Raw genomic sequence first — 20,749 nt, 5'->3', positions numbered from 1 at the left:
CTTCTTGTGCTGTGTGTAGGGAGACCACAGCATCAGAGGACAGATTTAAAAATACGGTGCTGAATTCTCTCCCTTAAAAAGCAAGGAAAGGAGCTGGGCATGGTGGTACATGCCTTTAATCCTAGCACTCCGGAGGCAGAGGCAGGCGAATCTCTGTGAGTTTGAGGCCAGCCTGGTCTACATAGTGAAATTGTCTCTCAAAAAAATAAAAAGAAGGGAGGGAAGGAGGAAGGAGGGAGGGAGGGAGAGAGAGAGAGGGAGGGAGGAAGGAAGGAAAGAAGAAAGGAAGGAAGGGAGAGATGAAAGGAGGAAGGAAGGAAGGAAGGAAGGAAGGAAGGAAGGAAGGAAGGAAGGAAGGAAGGAAGGAAGAAAGGATCTGGGAGGATGTGTTAGGAAACTTGCAAGTTCTCCATCTCCGAGGAACTTGTGTGAATCTACGAACCTATACAAGCCTTGAGCCAACTTTATTGCTCAGGAACGCATGTCTCCAAGCCCTGGGAGATTTGCAGCATGCGTGCGAACGGAGACAGGGTCTCTAGTCTAAGCTTCAGTGAGAGGTGAGATTCTAACTCAGACAAGCACTTACTTTGCATTGCTAGCTAGTCTCCTTTCAGAAACACAGGAGGAGCTTGTTTGTTCCTCTGATTAAGCCATTTAAGCAAACACTGATGGTCACTCCAGTTCCCAAGTGGTCTAGGATGTACTATATATGACTCAGGGCACCATCAAGTCCTCTTACCTGAGGCTTGGGGGAGGCAGGGGGAGGTTCATTTGTTTTGTTTAGAATTTGTTGTTTGTTTTAGACTTTGTTTATATTTTATTTTATGTGTATGAGTGTTTTGCTTACATGAATATCTTTGTACCATGTGCATGCCTGGTGTCCACAGAGGCCAGAGGAGAGCATCAGATCCCCTAGAACTAGAATTACAGATGGTTATGAACCATCATGTGGGTGGTGGGAATCGAACCCAGGTCCTCTGCAAGAGTATCCAGTGCTCCCTAACCTCTGAGCTATTCCTCCAGTACCTGTTTGTTTCTGAATCAGGATCTCACTCTGTAACCCAGACCAACTTGGAACTATGTAACTGGAGCTGACTTTTAAATTTTGACACTCTTCCTGCCTCAGCCTCTCAAATACTGGCATTATAAATGGGAGCCACCATACCTGCCTTGAGATTAGTTATGATTTACTTTGAGGACTGCAGTGGGCTGTACCTGTGCGTCTGCCAGAAGGAGTTCCTCTTATCTTCATAATTTCTTCACATGTGATATACATCACACTCCGCTTTAAGGCTCCTTCAGTGATAAAGTTGTTTTCTTTCTCTGCTACCGTTGGGAAGAGGTTTTTAGGGTTGGGAGAAGATTTTTATTTTAAAATATATCCTCCTTGACTTGGGGTGTAGCTCAGTGGTAGAATGCCTGCCTAGCATACTTGAGGTTCTGAGCTCAATACTCAGCACCACAGAATACAATTAAAAATTGGATGTATCTTCCCAATATACCACATGTGCTTAAAAAAAAGTGAAAAATGAAGGAGGGAGCAGGTCTTGAGAAGTGAAGACCCAAGTAGGATGTGGGAGCTTGTGGGGGAAGCAGGGGGTGGTAGGAAACGGGAGAGGGACTTCTAAGATAGACGCTGACATTCCGTCATGAATAATAATACGTTAAAACATAGAGGGCAAAAAAAAAAGGAAAAAAAAGTACTGGAAAATAATAATAATAATAATAAACATAGAGGGTAGCTATGTGTCAAACATTGTGCTCAGTGTTTGAACATGTTAACTCACTAAGCTTATGCAGCAGCTCAGATTCCTTTTCTTCGTTATTCTCTCTCTCTCTCTCTCTCTCTCTCTCTCTCTCTCTCTCTCTCTCTCTCTCTCTCTCTGCATGTAACCCCGTAGCACACTAAAGTAGCAGAAAACTAGTCACAAGGCACTAGGGAAGCAGTTTTGAATTAAGGAATTATCTAGCAGATGTGAACCAAACTCTTTGAGAATGCTGAACAGGACCTATGAAAATGCACACGGAGAGGGCCTCATCCTGCTGTCATGAACCATGGGGAATGTACAGAAAAGGGTGACATCAAAACACTGAAAGAAAGGGGGACTGTCACCTGACAGACACCCAATCCAGAACACAGAACATATAGACAGAAATGAGCCTAGATGTGGAGTGGTAACCCACTAAGACCGGACATGCCTCAAGTTTGGAGCCTAGAAACCCCTGACTTTCCTAACCAACAATCAGCATGCCAGCTCCAGAAAATGGATCTGTCTGGCCCTAGCCTACCCCAAGCCACCATAACTTTAGCATCTAAGTTCATAAAAACCTAGACAGGGACTTGTACAGATGACAAAGTCTGAGTCCTGAACCAGTTTTCAATGTTTACAAAGTCCCTAACAAGCATCACTCTGAGTTCATGACTTTCCTATTCTGAGACCCAAGACCAGGAAGAAAACCCAACCTGGGATCCACTGAAAAAGAAAGCCTGGGAAGAAAACCCAACCTGGGATCCACTGAAAAAGGGCTCATTTTCCTTCCCTTTCCTTCCCACATCTGCTGGATCCCTAACTGATTCTACACTGCACCCTCATAGCCTGGTGTTCTTGGGTACCTACCCTTTTCTGCACCCCCTGTCTGGAGGTTGGACAAAATGCGGCATTCACTGTTTTGGGCCTCTCTCAAGATGTCTGGCCCATGACATTTGGTGTATTTGAAATCTTAAAGTCTTGATATTCAGGTGAGTGGGAGGGAAGCTGGGGGTGGGGCGAGAAGGGAGGGCTGAGGTTGTAAGTCTGGAAATGCTGTCCTTTCGGGCTCAGGGCAGCCTGGGAATCCCTGGGGTTCTGTTGAAGGGCAGATTTCAAAAGTGGTAGAGAGCAGCGACTGGGGGTGTTGGAGGGCCAGAGCTGGCCTAGCAGCTGGGCATCCCTCAGACGCTTCCAGTCTCACCTTCTAGAAGCAATCATCTGGTCTCAGCCCAGAAAAGAGCCGTTTCCCTCCTCCATTTGAAAACTGGGTCCAACCCTTCTGCAAGTTCTCCTAAAGACCCAGAGACCTTGGGGAGTCTCCTAAGCCTTCTTTGCTCCAGCCTGGATGGTCCTGCCCTGGGGGAATCCTCTGTAAATCTAGAACAGGGGTTCTCAACCTATGAGTCACCACCCCTTTGAAGACCCTTCACAGGGGTTGCCTAAAACCATCGGAAACCAAGATGTTTACATTACAGTTCCTAACAGTAGTAAACTTGCAGTTATGAAATAGCAACGAAAATAATTTTATCGTTGGGGGGGTCACCACAACATGAGGACCTATATTAAAGGGTTGAGAAAGTTGAGAACCGCTGCTCTAGAGCTCTAGAGAGTTCTCTGTCATATCTAGCTCTAAACCCTCCCCCCACACACACACACACACACATTGCCAGGGCACCTTTAGTTTCTTCCACACCATAGCTAACCCAAAGGCAGAGCCCTTCCCCAAAGCCTGCTAGACTAGCAGGTTCAGGCTAGTCTAGGGCGGGGACTTGGGAGGAGTGTCTAGAAGTTGTGAGGGCGAGGACACAGATCCATCTTTTAAAGCCTTGGAACTGGCCCTGAGGCGAAGACAGTGGCCCTGGGCGGTCTTCGAACTGAGCTTTGCTTGGATCGCCTCCGGAGAGGCCAGAGGGCGCCATGGGCCGCTACCGCGTCCGTGTGGTCACTGGGGCCTGGCTCTTCTCGGGATCCCTCAACCGAGTGGGGCTGTGGCTGGTTGGGGCGCATCGGGAGGCGAAACTGGAGCTGCAGCTGAGGCCGGCGCGGGGCAAGGTTAGCGGGCAGTGTCCGGGCTGGGCGTGGGAGGTTGGCAAGGGACAGGAGGCTAGGGGCTGTGACAGCACCACCGCAATGGAGTTTTGGGGAAGTGGGACGCAGGGAGTGAGGTCAATTACTGGCCTAGGCTGGTCTCCTTTCCCGGACCCTGGCCCAGGCTGCCCCTGACTCCTCCTGCAAAGAGAGCCCCAGAGCGGATGTAAATACAGGACTTGTGGTCAGTCCTGAAGCGCCTCCGAGCTCCAGTGTGGTGGGAGCTCAAGGACCAGAATGAGGCAGGTGATGCTGCTGCTGCTCCATCATCCGCTCAGATCTCTGGTCAGCGCGCTGTAGACTCTGGTCTCCCCACAGAAACGGGACACCTTAGACCCACCAGACAGGTTAGGGGTGGAAGAGAGAGGGAGAGCGGGAGCGAGGGGAGTTCTTTGACTGCTGCGGTAAACTGAGGCTCCACAGAGGGCGGCTCGGTTTCCGAAAGGCTTCTCCCAATTCCTGCCACTAAGTCTGGCGAGTCTGGTCCCCACAGGAGGAGGAGTTTGACTTCGATGTTGCTGAGGACTTGGGGCCACTGCAGTTTGTGAAACTGCACAAACAGCACACGGTGGTGGACGACGCCTGGTTCTGCAACCTCATCGCGGTTCAGGGGCCCGGAACAAGCGCGGAGGCAGTGTTCCCCTGCTACCGCTGGGTGCAGGGAGAGGGAGTACTAAGCCTGCCCGAGGGTACAGGTGAGCTGGCAGCGTCTCACCCTGGGGAAGTGGGCGAAGGCCTGAGGGAAAGAGGAGTGCTGGAGGTGATGGGGGGCGGGGTAGGGCTAAAGAGAAAGGATGGACAGGCGCTGGAGCAGTGAGTTTCCGGGATGCAGGTGAGGAAATGGGAAGAAGTTATGAATTCTCCAGGCGTTTCCCAGAGGAAGTGATGTTGCAAATGAATTAAAGAGGGCAATCAATAATCGATCTGGAGACCCCGTTTTCCTAAATAGGAAGTAGGTCACGGAGCTGTGGACACGGAGAAGCAAAGAACAACAGGATGAGTTCTGTAATTCAGAACAAGTTAGGGCAGGGACAGGTGACAGGCTCACAGAACAGCAAGCAACAGCCAGCCGGGAAGGGATGACGGGCAACTGGTTTGATTGGAGTAGTGGGGACCACCTGGCAGGAGAGGGCATGCATAAGAGCTACCAAACTCCAAATACTTACCATGGGAAACAAGAGAAAGAGCTGAAAGGGAAGCCAGGGTGGCGTGGGTAGAAACACGAACCAGCGTGTTGAGATGGGTGGATCTAATCTAAGCGACAGCGGGGACAAGTCAGTAACTAGAGAGTGGCCATGGGCTCAGGAGAGTGAAACCAGGCAATGAACGTGAGGGTGAAGCTGTCCAGATGTTTGGGGTGTGAGATTAGCCAGAGCAACAGACAGGTGTGGTGTTGGTGACCAAGACTTCGTCACCTTAATTAGGGTGACTTTCCCCCCAACTTTACACATTGATGAAATAAGGTCGGTAGGGGATTATGAGCTTAAGGAACCAGGAAACATGGCAGATATCTGGTCTGGAAGCAAGATGCCGGTTGAAGTCAGAGAAACTGTGAGCTCAGGCAAGAACTGGATGGATAGGTCAGGGGATCAGCCAGTCAAGTGAGGTAAAGCCAGAGATAGGACATGGGAACTCAGCAGCAAACACAGACTGGCTACAGAAAGAACAGGGACAAGAGGAAGAGCGTGCTCCAAACAGACAAGAAGCACAGCTAATTCTAACTCTCCCCAGCCCGCCTGGCAGGAGACAATGCCTTGGATGTCTTCCAGAAGCATCGAGAGAAGGAACTGAAGGAAAGACAGCAGACCTACTGGTGACCGTCCACCCACAGGCCTCCCAACTGCCCCCGCCTCTCCCCGCCCCACCCCCACCACTCATCTCAACACTCTCCCTGAAGTGCTGTCCCCAACTTCTAGCTGGGCCACGTGGAAGGAAGGCTTACCTCAGACAATAGCGGCAGACTGTAAGGACGACCTGCCTCTCAATATGAGATTCCATGAGGAGAAGAGGCTGGACTTTGAATGGACGCTGAAGGCGGGGTAAGAAAAGGGAGCCCGGGAGAGCCAAGCACCAGGGTGCCTGGTGAGGAACTAAGGCTCAGACCATGGGGTCACGTCTTAAGACCTGTCCTAGGGTTCTGGAAATGGGTCTCAAACGTGTTTACACCCTCCTGAGAAGCTGGAACCGTCTGGAAGACTTTGATCAGATCTTCTGGGGCCAGAAGAGTGCCTTGGCTGGTGAGTGGCTTTCCCAGATCTCCATGACCTCCCAGGGGTCCCTTTTCATTACCATGCATGGTTCCTGTAGCTCCTTGCCAAATTAAAATGTATTACACCTGATAGTCTCACCAAGGCCTCCAAAATGACAAAAATTAAAAATGGACGGAGCATAGGATAGTCTAAATCCCCGAGGCCCAGCGTGAAGAACAGAAACATCTAGACTGCGGTAAATCTCCTCCTCCTTTCTGTACCTCACCCCCACACCACAGAGAAAGTTCACCGGTGCTGGCAGGATGATGAGCTTTTTGGCTACCAGTTCCTCAATGGTGCCAACCCCATGCTGTTGAGACGCTCCACCTCTCTGCCCTCCAGGCTGGTACTGCCCTCTGGGACAGAGGAGCTCCAAGCCCAGTTGGAGAAAGAACTCCAGGTACCTCCCTCCGCCTGGCCTTGTTTTCTCATTACTAGTGTGTAAGACCTGTTGAGGTTGGGACATCAATGTCAGATGACAGAAAAGGAGGCACCCCTTGGTGCATGCCTTTTGCTAGAGAAGAAAAAAGTCTGAAAAATGGCAATGCCATATAAAAGCTCCAAGGAACTCCAGTATGAATGGGGGAAGAGGGTGGATCCCTAGGGCACAGGCTGGGTCCAGAGACATTAGAAGGAATCATGATACTCTAGCTGCTGTCATTTTCCTGGATCCCAGTGATCTTGGCAGGTGAAAAGGTGACACCTGTACTGTGGAGTGGGGCGATTCAGGAGGTCTTCTGGAAAATTGTAAAGAGCTGAGTTTGGGAAGGATGAACTGGTCACCAGGAGGATAGGCCTATGCACACTGTGTTCAGTGGCAACGGCTCAGGAAGCTCCATGGAATATTCCTCAGAGTAGGTGAGATTCTTACAGAGCAGAGGAGGGATTGCTGAGCTGATGGGAGCCAAGAGCAGAGAGAAGACCACTGGGAATGACAGGACAGGGGATTGGCCATCTGGACACTGAGTCAGGTTGCTAGTGCTTATGGTACAAACTGGATTGAGCAGGCCTATTCCGAACCCAGATCGGCTGCACATACCCCACACGAGACACCTACCCTCATCAGCATGGTTTGTGTTTTGGGTTGTTATTTCACTTAAAGATGAGAGGAACTGGACCAACCAGATACCGTAGCTCTGCCAATAGGACTCTGGGATTGATGGACAATGACAAGAAATTGGAAGCCATGTCTGTAAATGTCTTCCCTTTGTCTTGGCCCCTCTGTGTGAACTTTGACCTCTAAAAACGGGTGCATCCCTTTCTCCAGAATGGTTCCCTGTTTGAAGTTGACTTTATTCTGCTGGATGAGATTCCAGCCAACGTGATCCGAGGCGAGCAGCAGTACCTGGCTGCCCCTCTTGTCATGCTGAGGATGGACCCCAGTGGGAAGCTGCTACCCATGGCTATCCAGGTAAGGCTCCCTAAGTATCTCATTCCTGACACTGTTCTCTGTCCCTTAGACCTCTGCACCCAGAACCCCAGTGTCTAGGCTTGGCTCCCAGGCCCTCTCTCTTCTGAGAGTTACCCTCACTGCACAGCCTAGGTCCCCAGCTCACCCAAATGGAAGTGTTTGTTCACGAGTCACAGAAGCAGCTGGGTGTGGTGGTGCATACCCATAATCCCAGTACTCTGGAGGCAGAAGGATCCTGAGTTCAAGACTACCTAAGGATACATGACAAGTTTCAGGCCAGCCTGACCTACATATTAAGATCTTCAAACAAACAAACAAAAAACAAAAAAACAGCCTCTTGAATTCTTACCTATTACCAGCAATTTTCAAATACTAGTGTGCTTCTGAATCACCTCAAGTACTTGTTGGGTGTAGCTCCGTGCACAGCACTTACCTAGCATGCACAAGGCCCTGCATGGGGCAGTAGTGGGTAAGGAAATTTGTTAAGTCCCAACTCCAGACTTTCTGGTTCAGTGTATCTGAGGTGGATCTAAGAAAGTACCTTCCGCTGGGCAGTGGTGGTGCACGCCTGTAATCCCAGCACTTGGGAGGCAGAGGAAGGTGGATCTCTGTGAGTTCAAGGCCAGCCTGGTCTACAGAGCTAGTCCAGGACAGGCACCAAAACTACACAGAGAAACCCTGTCTTGAAAAACCAAAAAAAAAAAAAAAAAAAAAAAAAAGCAAGAAAAAAAAAGAAAGTACTTTCCTTACTAGTTCCAAATTAATGCCGAGATTAAGTAGCTGAGGACCACACTGAGAGCCATATTTAATCTCTCAGAGTTTCTAGAAATCCATTGTTAACTCTTCTCACCCACACATCAGTCATTGACGACCACTGTCAACTATCTTACACATCGTCTTTGTCCTGTTTTTGTTGTTCTCTGAGACAGAGTTTCACTAAGTAGTTGGCTGGCCTGGAATTTACCATGTAAACCAGACGGGCCTTGAAACCACAGAGATCCGCCTGCCTCTGCTCCCTGAGGAATTAAAGAGGAACACCACCACACCTGGCTCACATCTGAGCTGCTTCTGCTCTCCATTTCATCACCTGATCTCTGAGCCCCAGCACATTTTTGCTGGACCCCTGCTTCCCATCACTCAGCCTGCACTCAGCCTGCCCAGTGTGGCATTCTAGCGAGGGAAGCAGAGGGGCAGGGGTCTCATTACTTCTACCTGAGTGTAAGCCGCTAGAAGGAAACAGTTTTGTTTAGTCAGCGAATTCCCCAAGAACTGTCACCATGTCACAGAGGGGAAGTTCCATGAATACTCAATTTCAATTTCTCCCAGATTCAGCCTCCCAGTTCCAGCTGCCCAGCTCCAACATTGTTCCTGCCCTCAGATCCTCCTCTTGCCTGGCTCTTGGCTAAGATCTGGGTCCGAAGTTCAGATTTCCAACTGCAGGAGCTCCAGTTCCATTTGCTGAACACTCATCTGGTGGCTGAGGTCATTGCTGTTGCCACCATGAGGTGCCTCCCAGGACTGCACCCTATCTTCAAGGTACAGACTCTGCCCTCTGTCCCATCTCCCTTACAACCCAATGAGATGTTTTGAGACAAAGTCTCTAACTAGACCGGGAGCTCACCATTTCGGCTAGAGTGGCTGGCCAGCAAGTCCCTGGGATCTACCTGTCTCCACCCTCCACAACTCCAAGGAGGTAGATACAACAGCAAATATCTTCAGAGCAATCTCTGAGTGAAAATTGGGGGACAGAAACTACCGACACTTTGGAACTTATTTTAATCAAGCTGAGTCATTTAAGACCTCTTCAGGACCATTATGAGGGAGAGCTCTGAAATTCTCAAACATCTGACCGTGTCACAGTGGGCTTACAATGTAGTTGAGACACCGTCACTTGGGGGTGGAGGGAGCATTACTCCCATCTCAGAAGACAAATGGCTAAGAACCAACTGGGGGTGGGGGAGATGGCCAGTGGATAAAATGCTTGCCACTCAAGCATGAGGACCCGAGTCTGGATCCCCGGCACCCACGCAAAATCCAAGCATGGTGGCTCATCTGTAGCCCCAGCAGTGTGATGGTGGGGGGACAGAGGGAACCAACTTCCAAAAGTTGTCCTCTGACCTCACATGGGCACCATGACATACGTGTGCCCATACACACTTACTCACGTGCAAATAAAATAATGTAATAAAAATAAAAAGATTTGAAAAATCTTCATAACATTTCACATATAGAGAATATCCCAGACATCCCAAAACTGGTGCAAGTGTATAAAAGGGGGTGACTGTCAGGGCTAGTTTTGGAGCAAAATGAGGCGTCTGTTTTAGCTGATGGTATGTAAAGCATTGTTGGGGTACTCAAGTGAGGAATATGGTAAGGAGAACAATTAAATCCCTCCAGCTGGGTGCTTCCGTTTGACTGCCCAAGCCTGGCCAATATAGTTGGGACCCCTTTGGAATTACTCCTTGGGTAACACAGGCTGATTAATAGTACCCTGGGTTTCATTTACCCCACGATGCCACCTGCATCTTCTACCCACTGTGTATAGTTAAAGCCTATATTCACACTTGAAATTTTCTTTTCTGGCTCAGCCTCCTCCTGTCTCCACCCACCCTAACAACTCCATCACAGGACACACCGGAGGGCTAAATCTGCTGATGTCCCAAGGGCTACCTTACTGTGCAGAATCTGGACTTTGATGGTCAGGGTTTAAATTCTAAATCTTACCTGATATTTTCCAAATGTCCACTTTTTTTGTTTTGTTTTGGTTTTGCTTTTGAGATAGGGGTCTCATTCAACCCAGGCTGGCCTCAAACTCTAACTGAAGACATCCTTGAACTTCTCTGATCCTCCTTCATCCACCTCCCACATGCTTGGATCAGAGGCTTGCACCACCACACCCAGTTTATGGAGCTCTGGAAACTGAACCTGGAGGCTTTGTACATGATACCCAAGCATTTTGCCACCCAAGATACATCTCCAGCCTAGATGTGCACATTTTAAAACTATGACGCGAGGTCTCTGTTAGGACTGTTAAAGGATCCACGACATAAACTGTAATGTGACGCACACGAAATGCTATCTAATAAGTTCTTGCAATTTTTCTTCAGAGTTGTTTCCAGGCATCTTTTCTTCTCATATGACTTGTGGCTTTTTATGACATTCAGAATCTTGTGTGGTTTTTCAAAAAAACAAAAAACAAAACGAAACAAAACAAAAAAACCTCAGACTCATGTGAGCTGCTTTGATATCTCAAGATCCAAGAGGTCAGTTAGCAGTTCCTGTGTTTGGCATAAGCAATTCAGATAAACACCAAAATTAGACAAAATATGAATATGTACTGTGTTTAAAAAAAAAAAAAAAGAAGACAAAAGAAATGCATGAGAATGAGGTAGATTTTTATACCAGCCAAGGAGAGAGGAGACCCAGCAGTATCTTCAAGGCTGGGGGACAGATTGGATGCTGACAGCTCTCTGTGTAAGCAGATAGCTTCATATGCCCTCCCCCACAAGCCACTCCCAAAGAAACTCAATCGGCAAGTAACCAAAGAGTGGAGGAGCACTCAAGGAATATGCAGGCTAATTTAAGCTATGAGGATATAAACGATAGAATATAAGAAAATCAAAAGGCACTCAGAGCCCCTAAAAGACACCCACACTCAAGGTGGAAGTAAAGAGAATGATCGGGGGATCCTTTATGTAGACACTTCACCTACAGAGTCACACACACACATACATCACTGTACCTCCCTCGGATAAGAGCCTATTATTGCCCCCTGTTGGCAGCTGGGGATATTGCACATTGAATAGTAATTAACTTGGCTAAGTATCAGAGTGCTAAGGTGTGGGTTGAAATCCTAGTCACCACGGCTCTACAAGACAACTGCTTAGGAATTTAGAAAGTGTGATGAGCGATCAGAGAACTAAGGGTCCAGCCTGTCAAGGCAGCAGCAGAGCGTAAGCATCAAGAGGACAGGAGGACATTGGTGTCAGGTCCTACAAGGCCGGTCTCAAGTACAGCCCCCTTCAATCTCCACCCCAGCTCCTAGTTCCTCACATCCGTTACACTATGGAAATCAACACACGAAGCCGGACCCAGCTCATCTCAGATGGGGGAATATTTGATCAGGTAAGGGCGGGTATGGTGCCACCCAATCTCCCAGCTTCCATTGACAGTCTGAACACTTGGGGATGCCAGACAAACTTCCATGGAAATCTTAAGCCTTAACCTATGAGTCCTGTTCATTCATATACATGACTTTAAATCTGAAAACTTCATGCCTGGGCACTATATAGCCCGTGCTTCTCTAACCCTGCTTCCATCCATCAAGACCTGTCAACTTTCTCGTCCCAGGTAGTGAGCACAGGTGGAGGGGGCCATGTTCAGCTGCTCACTCGGGCAATGGCTCAGCTGACTTACTGTTCCCTCTGTCCTCCTGACGACCTGGCTGACCGAGGCCTGCTGAGACTCCCAAGTGCCCTCTATGCTCAGGATGCTTTGCAGCTCTGGGAAGTCACTGCCAGGTGAGTGAGAGGGAACGGGTGAGTGAAAGGGAATGGGTAAGATCTGGCTTGGGGCAGGAAGTCTCTCCCCAGAGAGAGAGGAGAGGAACAGGTGGAGTCAGTTGTCAGGTTTAAAAACAAAGAGACTGGAGTAGGGGCAGGACACAGACTAGGACAGCAGTTAGAGCAGAGGCTGGGGGATCTGGAAGAAGCAGGGTTTTGTCAGGAGTGACTAGCAGTCATGTGTAGATGTGTAGAATGACTAACATCTCTTTTCCTTACATGAATATACCCGAGCCCTGGGGCGTAACTCAATCACAGGATGCTTGCTTAGCATGAGCAAAGCCTTCATTTTGATCCCTAATGCTGCAATAAATTAATTTCAAAACACAAATCTGGTAGGATCCAACCCAGGCAGAGTGAGAGCCAGATGAGAGGTGACCCCAGAAAAGAGGTGAGAGGTTGGAGTCTGTGCTCTGGGCTCAGTTTCCTTCTCTGGGCAGGTACGTGGAAGGGATGGTCCACCTCTTCTACCAGAGTGATGACATCGTAAGGGGAGACCCAGAGCTGCAGGCCTGGTGTCGGGAGATCACGGAGGTGGGGCTGTGCCATGCCCAGGACAGAGGTAAGATCTGTCCCAGAGACAAGCGTTCCTCCCCAGACCTCAGGGACAGAACTCCCCAATCACACCTGCCCTTCCACTCATGAAAGCATCCTCCATGTCTCCAAATACCCAGAACCGTCCTATATACCCAGGTTGTCCCTCCTTAGGAGCCCTGACCATCCACTCATACTCAGGTCCTCTGTCACGTCTATAACTTGCCATAGCATGGGACTCAGCTAGCGCAGAACCACAATGAGTTCTGTCCAGTCCCTGCCAGGGTTTGTGGAGTTCTGTGCTCATGGTTCCCTATTTCTCTCCCTGAGACATAAATGGTAAAAATTTCCCACCAAAGCCCATCATGTCCCACTGTGGCTACCCCTTTTCTTCCTGCCTGCTACTGTCCACACACACAGGGTTCTGGCATGTTGCACATTTGCCAGACTGCAATGTCATTTCTACACCTCAACACTATCTGCACGCTATGGCTCAAATCTGAACTCAGTGTCCCGACCCCTGGGGCTTTGGTTAACCTGGTCCTCACTACCCAGCTCCCCTACCACTAGTCAGGGTGCAGCCAGCAGCCACCACTTCCGGTCAGCTTCCATCCTCCTCCCTTAACTCCCAAAAGAACTAGCCTTTCCTGGGCTATCTAAACACAAGGCCGCCTCCTCCTCTCCGGTCACTGCCCCTCTGACTTCCACCACCTTGAGTCCCATCCACTGCTTCTTTATGGCACAGCGGTGCCCCCCCCCCCCGCCCCCAGACCCTGCAATGCAGCAAACCCTGTATCCTGGAGAGAGAGAGCCTCTCATCGAGGAGGCAAGGGTTCCCCACCTCCACTCCGGCAGGACCTAGCATCTCTAGTGTTTCTCGGTCCTGACCTTGTGGCTTCATGTGTCCAAACAAACCTTCTTCTCCTAGCCTTCTCCTCAAGCAGTATCTACATCTTGAAATTTACAACAAATATTCAGTGTCTTAGTTTGTTTGGATCGAAATAATGAGACAGACAGTGTGGCTTAAATATCAGACGTTTATTTCTCACCATTCTGGAGGCTGAAGGTCTGAGGCAGAGTGCCTGCATGTTCGGGTTCTGCTGGGCACTCTTCCGGGTGACCCAAGTGACTTCCATGGCACCACATGGCAGAGAGAGAACAAACTAGATGTCCGTCCTGTCTCATAAGAACACCGCCATCTCTCATGAGAGCTCCAACCTCATGACCTTATAAACTTCCAGCGACTCCTGTGTTCAAATACCATCACACTGGCAAATAATTTCAGAGTATTAACTTGGGGGTGGACACACAAGCATTCATTCCATACCATAAATATTAACTTTAGCCTCCACAAACAGCTTCTCAGTCCCTCCTCTCTCTATTCTCTCAACTCACAGAGCTCACTTTTGCCTAACTTTCCTGCTGCACTTAGAGGAAGTATGCTAAAATTAAAATGGGTAATAGAATAGCAGTCAGGAACCCGAGTTCAAAGTCAGCTTCTGGGTTTTCCCCACTGGGTAATCTTGACAAGCATTTACTCTCGCTGGTCTTTGATTGTCTTATCTAGAAAACAGGTGTGATTATCTATGCGCCAGCTCAACTCAAAGCTCCCACATGTACTGTAAAATAACTGGCATGAGGTAAATCAGGACTTTGTTGTTGTTTGGAGACAGGGTCATTTAGCCTAGCTGGGCCTCAAACTTACTACATAGTGAAAGCTGGCCTTGAACTTACGCTCTTCCTGCCTCAGCCTCCTAAGTGCTGGGGTTACAGGCATGTGCCACCAGGCCCAGCTCAGGACTTCTCTCATTCTCCATTGTGTAACTAAGAGACTATAATTCCCTGTCTGGAAATAGGAAGAAGCATCATTAATTCTTTTTTTTGTTGTCTTTTGGTTTTGTTATGTTTTGGTTTTTTGTTTGTTTTTCAAGACAGGTTTTCTCTGTGTAGTTTTTGGTGCCTGTCCTGGATCTTGCTCTGTAGACCAGGCTGGCCTCAAACTCACAGAGATCCGCCTGGCTCTGCCTCCTGAGTTCTGGATTAAAGGCATGTGCCACCACTGCCCGGCACATCATTAATTCTTAATCAACTAGGGATAACTGATTGCCCAGCCCCTAATCCTTCCACAATAAGAGTATCTATTATTTGCTGAGCACTATTTAAAAACAGATGATTTTGATGCTTTTTTTTTTTTTTTTTTTTTTAAGACAAGCTCTCACTGTGTAGTCCAGACAATGGTGCAGGCTGGCTTGGAACTTTACCTGTAGGCTGGGCTGGCCAGGAACTCACAAGCCTCCTGCCTCTGAGCTGGGATTACATGCATGCACCACTACATCCATTGTGCAGATGGAAAAAACTGGAATGTGGAGAGGTTAGGTAATTGGTCTAGAGCAGTGGTTCTCAACTTTCCTACTGCTGCAACCTTTAATGCAGTTCCTCTAGTTGTGTGGACTTCCAACCTTTGCATTATTTTGTTGCTACTTCAGAACTATAATTTTACTACTGTCATAAATCATAATGTAAATATCTAATATGCAGAACATCTGATATAGGACCCCTGTCGGGGGTCAAGACCCATAGGCTGAGAACCTCTGGTCTAAAGTAATAGGCCAGCATTGGAACCTATATCTGATACAAATATATCTGCATAAATAAAAACCCTAGGGGCTGTAGAGATGGCTCAGAGGTTAAGAGCACTGGCTGCTCTTCCTGAGGTCCTGAGTTCAATTCCCAGCAACCACATGGTGGCTCGAAACCATCTGTAATGAGATCTGGTGCCCTTTTCTGGCATACAGGGATACATGCAGACAGAACACTGTATACATAATAAATAAGTCTAAAAAAAAAAAAAAAAAAGAAGATACCCTGTTAACACACTTAAAAAAACAACCCACACACCCGTTCTAAAACACAGCATCCTTGCTTTCTCTCCTCTTACTCCACAGCCTTTAGACCTTGCTCTTCTCCCTGCAGGTTTCCCTGTCTCCTTCCAGACCCGGGCTCAGCTGGGCCATTTCCTTACCATGTGTATCTTCACGTGTACTTCCCAGCATGCCGCCATCAACCAGGGCCAGGTACAGAGAGAAGAGGGCCCAGGGCCCAGGAAGCAAGTGTTTGGACCTTGGGATATCCAAGGGAGAGGTGGGGATTCAGATCTTACTACCTGGTTCTGAGTCACTTTCCTTCCCTAGCTGGACTGGTTCGGTTGGGTACCTAATGCTCCATGCACAATGAGGATGCCCCCACCCACCAACAAGGAAGGCGTTACTATGGAGACGGTGATGGGCTCGCTACCTGACATTCACAAGTCCTGTCTTCAAATGACCATCACATGGCATCTGGGTCGCCTCCAGCCAGACATGGTGAGTATGGATCAAGGACAGGGAAGTAACAATTGGGAGGAAGTATCAGTGTGAGGGGCTGGGTGTCTTCCGGCTGGAACCTGAATGATCCGTTCTATCCCAGGTACCCCTAGGACAACACAAAGAAAAATATTTCTCAGACCCCAGGACCAAAACTGTGCTCAGCCGATTTCAAGCAGATTTGGGGAATTTGGAAAGAGAGATTATAGCCCGGAATGAGCAACTTGACCTGCCCTATGAATACCTCAAGCCCAGCCGCATAGAGAACAGTATTACCATCTGAGCCTGAGGTGATGGCACCCAGAGGAATCCCATCAGCTCTAGGGCTGCCGCTGCTCTCTTGGTTCTGTGCCTTCTCACATCTGCTGCTAAGACTCTAATTCCTCTCCTAAGCACACTCCACATCAGGATTCTACCACAGGGCACTAAATGTTCTGCTGTAAAGAGGAAGTCTTTGTAGGCCATATACTTTCTGCCACAATTACTTAGCTCTCTCTGTACCATTAAAGCAGCCACCAACATTATGAGTGTGACTATCTTCCAATAAAACTTTATGTATTTGGTGGCGCACGCCTTTAATCCCAGCACTCGGGAGGCAGAGCCAGGTGGATCTCTGTGAGTTCAAGGCCAGCCTGGGCTACCAAGTGAGTTCCAGGAAAGGTGCAAAGCTACACAGAGAAACCCTGTCTCGAAAAACCAAAAAAAAACAAAACAAAACAAAACAAAACTTTATGTATGGACACTGAGATGTGAATTTCACATGTCACCACACAGTATTTTGGCTTTTTTTTCCCCCAGCCATTTAAAAACAAAAACAAAGCCAGTCAGTGGTGACACTCACCTTTAATCCCAGCACTTGGGAGGCAGAGGCAGGCAGAATTCTGAGTTCAAGGCCAGCCTGGTCTACAGAGTAAATTCCAGGACAGACACAGAGAAAAACCCTGTCTCAAAACAAACAAACAACAAACAACAAGCAAACAAGCAAAAATAAAAGTGCTTTGCTTGAGGGCCATGCACAATTTCAGAATAGATTTGGTCTAACTTCATACAAGCCTCAGGCCTAAAATTCCAGTTTCTAGAAAAACATCCAAAGCCAGGGTTGTGGAGAGGAAATTGATATTTCTGAATGAAATCAACTATTTCGGCTAATTCCCCTTGCCGGGAACCAGACCTCATGTTTGACAGCCAACTTGTAAATTCCTGACTCTCTTCCTTGACAATTCCCCCTCTATCCCCACTTTTCCCATTTGAACACAAACCCTGGACAGCCCTAATGAAGGTGTTGCTGGCCCCAAGTAGAAAACACTTCCCCAAACAGCTTCCCTCCCCAACAGTCACAAACAAGAGAGGCAGAGAACCCTTGTTTCAAGCCTGCTTACCACCCAGTAATCACAAGTTCTCTTTCACAACCATTCCGAGACCAATATCCACAAAATAAACAAACAAAAAAAATGCCACAAGATTCTAGTCGATGACAGGGTTCCTCTGTTTGGTTCTGGGGTCTTGAAATTAAAGTGTATTCTCCCAATCGTTCTGTGGCTATTGTCCTTACGAGCATGGGTATACTGAACTCAGTGCAAAATTTTTCTTCATCCGTGGCGCCGGAACCCCAGCCCTGGAGAGGAGGGGGTGTTCTTTAAACATATCTAATTACTACAAATATATTTCTCCCTAGTGAAGTTACCAAATTTGTTTTGGAGAGGAAGGCCTATTCTTATTTTTACATCTTGTGGTGGTTTGAATGAGAATGGCCCCATAGGATCATATATTTGAATGCTTGGTTAACAGAGAGTGGAACTGGTCGAAAAGATTACAAGGATTAGGAGAGCTGAGGCCTTGTTAGAGGAAGTATGTCACTGGGAGTGGGCTTTGGTTTCAAAAGCGCATACCAGGCGCAGTCAGTACGGCCCTCCGCGGCACCGATCAGGATGTAGTTCTGCTCCAGGCCATGCCATGTCTGCCACCACGCTCCCCACTATGATGATGATGGACTAAACCTCTGCAACTGTAAGGGAGCCCCAGTTAAATGGTTTCTACGAGTTGCCTTGGTCGTGGTGTCTCCTCACAGCACTGTGACCACGACACATCTTATGTTCTGGCTTAAAGTGCCTGGAGCTTTTTCAGTGGAGAGAGAAGCAACAGCGACATTTTAGTGTATTTCCTCCTTTCTCCCCCACACTTAGCAAGTCTGCTTGCCTTCATAATGTGTCCAGTGAGTCTGCTTTCCTAGCCCCCTATTTTTCCCTGAACGTGACATTAGAACGATACTGTATTTCAAGTGAAGCATTTCCAGGGTCAAGAAGACCTCAACTATTTAAAAACCGTCCTCCAAGCCGGATGCTCAGCCTCAGGTAGGGGCTCTTCCTCTTTCCTCTCAACGTGTCAAAGCATCTTTCGAAAGGGGGGCCTGGATAGAGGCGATAGACCTCCACGCCGAGTAATCTCACCATCCTCGCTTACCGTTTCCCCCATCACAGAAGACAACCGGAGACTAAGGGATGCGTGTGGGGGGTGAGGAATTAGACGATCCCGAGCGTCTCGACCTAACCGAACAGTCCAATACTCAAATCAGCCGGCGCTCATTCCCACCAGATTCTTTCCTGACGCCAGGTTAAAGCTAGTTCCTGGTCATGTGACCTGCCAAGTCGGTCACGTGAGATGCCCGCTCCTTCCATTCCAAGACGGGGTAAGTGAAGAGGAAGAACCAACAGGCCCTGGTTTCTGCATCACTCACGTCCCTACTACCCAGATCAGGGAGGACTTACAGGGTTGCTGCTTCGGATTCTGGCCCCGCGTCCTCCGCCCGAGGCTTGGCCCTCCGCCTGGCGCAGCGCTCCCTGCCCGCCGCCCCTTCAGAGTGGTCCGCGCCCAAGGCCACGCCCCCGCCGCTCGGCGCCGCGCAAGTCCCCAAATCCAGCTCCGTGTCCCCGGCGTCTCCAGGGTTCCCTCTCGCCGCTTCTGCGCCTCGATCTTCCGTCTCTAGCAATCCCTCCCTCCTTCCTCCATGGCGTCGCTCCTGTGCTGTGGGCCGAAGCTGGCCGCCTGTGGCATCGTCCTCAGCGCCTGGGGAGTGATCATGTTGGTGAGAGGGCTGCCCCCCCCGAGAATCGGAGCCGGCCTGAGGGGCTCCGGGGTCGAAGGGTTGGGAGGCCGGGAACCCCCAGGCCTTTGGAAGTAGCAGACAGATTAAGGGTCTGGCTAGCTAGTCGCTGGAAAACGAGACGGAACTTAGATCGGGAAAAAAAAAAAATGGGAACTAGAGCGACAGGGTGATGGGGCAGGACCCTGGGAATGGGAGCCAGCGCTGGTAAGTTTGCGGACCCCTCAAGGTAAACAAGAGCTAGGCCCCTGAGACATGCTTGAGTTGGAGGCGAGGAAGAAGTGTGCTTGCTCTTCTCCAGGGCTCTACCGGCCTTCACATTCAGAAATATGAAGTGCTGGGTTTCCCTCCTCTCTTACGCCTGGTCCCATGATAATGACGCGTCTTGGAGAGCTGTTTGCTATACCCCCTTGTACCCAGCCACTCTTCCCAGTGTCCTACCTCATGCCCTACTCCAGATGGCTGAGTCCGAATCCAGCTACAACCACCCTACTCCTAGCCCTTTCTGGTTATCTAAGGGACAAGTGTTGGGCCAACATTAGAAATGGGAGGAGCTTAGGGAGCCACCAAGGGGTAAGGTGCCAGAATTTGACAACCTACCTACCTATACCTTTGTTCTTCCAGATAATGCTCGGGATATTTTTCAATGTCCACTCCGCTGTGTTAATTGAGGACGTTCCCTTCACGGAGAAAGATTTTGAGTAAGTGGTCGGGGACTTAGGCGAGCCTGGGCGCAGATGAGAAGTAGCAAGGTCTGGGCTCAGAATTATGTGGGAGACACTGCTGAAGGCTGGACGTTTATGGCCTTAAGTGGGGGACTGCACGAAGAGAGCCTGCTGTCTATAAAGTAGTTCAGTGGCAAACGTGTGCTTAACATGCAAGGTCCTGGTTCCAATCCCCAGCATAAAAAGTGTTTTTAAAAAATGCATTTTGGGAGCAGTCTTGCAAACTAGGCTTCCGTGGCCACCCCAAGCCCACCAGCTTAGATGTGGCCTCTTCTAATGTTTTGCCTTCCTGAGCCTTCATCTACTTCTGCAAAAATGGATCCCATGATAGAACCCATCCCGTATGATCGTCAGGAAGACTATTAGAGACGTCAGCGCGTTTAGCATGGTGTCTGGTGCACAGTACTACGTGTGTTATTGGATGCTGGGTGACTGACATGTCCCTGCTTACTCGCCACCCTCCAGGAACGGCCCTCAGAACATATACAGCCTGTACGAGCAGGTCAGCTACAACTGCTTCATCGCCGCGGGCCTCTACCTCCTCCTCGGCGGCTTCTCCTTCTGCCAAGTTCGGCTCAATAAGCGAAAGGAATACATGGTGCGCTAGAGCGCAGCCCGGCTCTCCCTCCCCACCTCCCTTCTCTATTTAAGGACTCCTCGGCCCGTCTGTCCCACCCATCTGGCGTCCTCCGGGGCCGGGTTACCCCTGGCAGGACCGCATCCCTGGCCCTGCAAACCCTGGAGGGGCCCGGTGCTGACCGCGCCCTATCCTGAACCACAATAAAGAGCAGCGGTTCTCCTGAGCTTGGCGTCTGTGCTTTCAGGGAGGGGGCGGGCCTGGGCTCGAAAGACTTGAGCCTAGCCTCTTCGAGGAGTCCCGTCCCTTCGACGGAAGTAGAATGAAGCCAGCCGGAAGTGAGGCGACGTCTTCCATCGCGTCTGCCTCCGCGCGGCGAGGCGACCGGAG

General features: G+C 49.3%; 1 protein-coding gene and 1 long non-coding RNA gene across 4 annotated transcripts; one reads left to right on the top strand and one right to left on the bottom strand.

Annotated features, from left to right (window-relative positions):
- The first annotated feature begins 3,565 nt into the window (after positions 1 to 3,565).
- Alox12 (arachidonate 12-lipoxygenase, 12S type) lies at positions 3,566 to 16,510 on the top strand. The gene is made up of 14 exons (XM_059271032.1): positions 3,566 to 3,803; positions 4,333 to 4,534; positions 5,571 to 5,652; positions 5,756 to 5,878; positions 5,973 to 6,076; positions 6,328 to 6,488; positions 7,356 to 7,499; positions 8,826 to 9,035; positions 11,538 to 11,624; positions 11,850 to 12,019; positions 12,502 to 12,623; positions 15,569 to 15,669; positions 15,787 to 15,957; positions 16,061 to 16,510. The coding sequence occupies exons 1-14, from the start codon at positions 3,669 to 3,671 to the stop codon at positions 16,238 to 16,240; spliced, it is 1,992 nt and encodes a 663-aa protein (XP_059127015.1). The 5' UTR covers positions 3,566 to 3,668; the 3' UTR covers positions 16,241 to 16,510.
- On the bottom strand, positions 13,619 to 20,701 carry LOC131917311 (uncharacterized). Of its 3 annotated transcripts, none has more exons than XR_009380651.1 (5): positions 19,662 to 20,701; positions 18,723 to 19,020; positions 15,890 to 16,066; positions 14,857 to 14,951; positions 13,619 to 13,863 (listed from the first exon to the last, which is right to left on the bottom strand). It is a non-coding gene; the product is annotated as an uncharacterized LOC131917311 (long non-coding RNA). The 3 variants fall into 3 exon arrangements; XR_009380650.1 differs by lacking the exons at positions 18,723 to 19,020; positions 19,662 to 20,701 and adding exons at positions 15,618 to 15,715; positions 18,418 to 18,710; XR_009380649.1 differs by lacking the exons at positions 18,723 to 19,020; positions 19,662 to 20,701 and adding an exon at positions 18,418 to 18,710.
- Between the last annotated feature and the right edge of the window lie 48 nt (positions 20,702 to 20,749).

The sequence above is a fragment of the Peromyscus eremicus genome, chromosome 8a (assembly GCF_949786415.1).
Source record: "Peromyscus eremicus chromosome 8a, PerEre_H2_v1, whole genome shotgun sequence".
In the NCBI taxonomy this organism is placed as follows: Eukaryota; Metazoa; Chordata; class Mammalia; order Rodentia; family Cricetidae; genus Peromyscus; species Peromyscus eremicus.
Note: the sequence above shows the minus strand (reverse complement) of the source record. Positions and strands in the feature narration are given on the sequence as shown.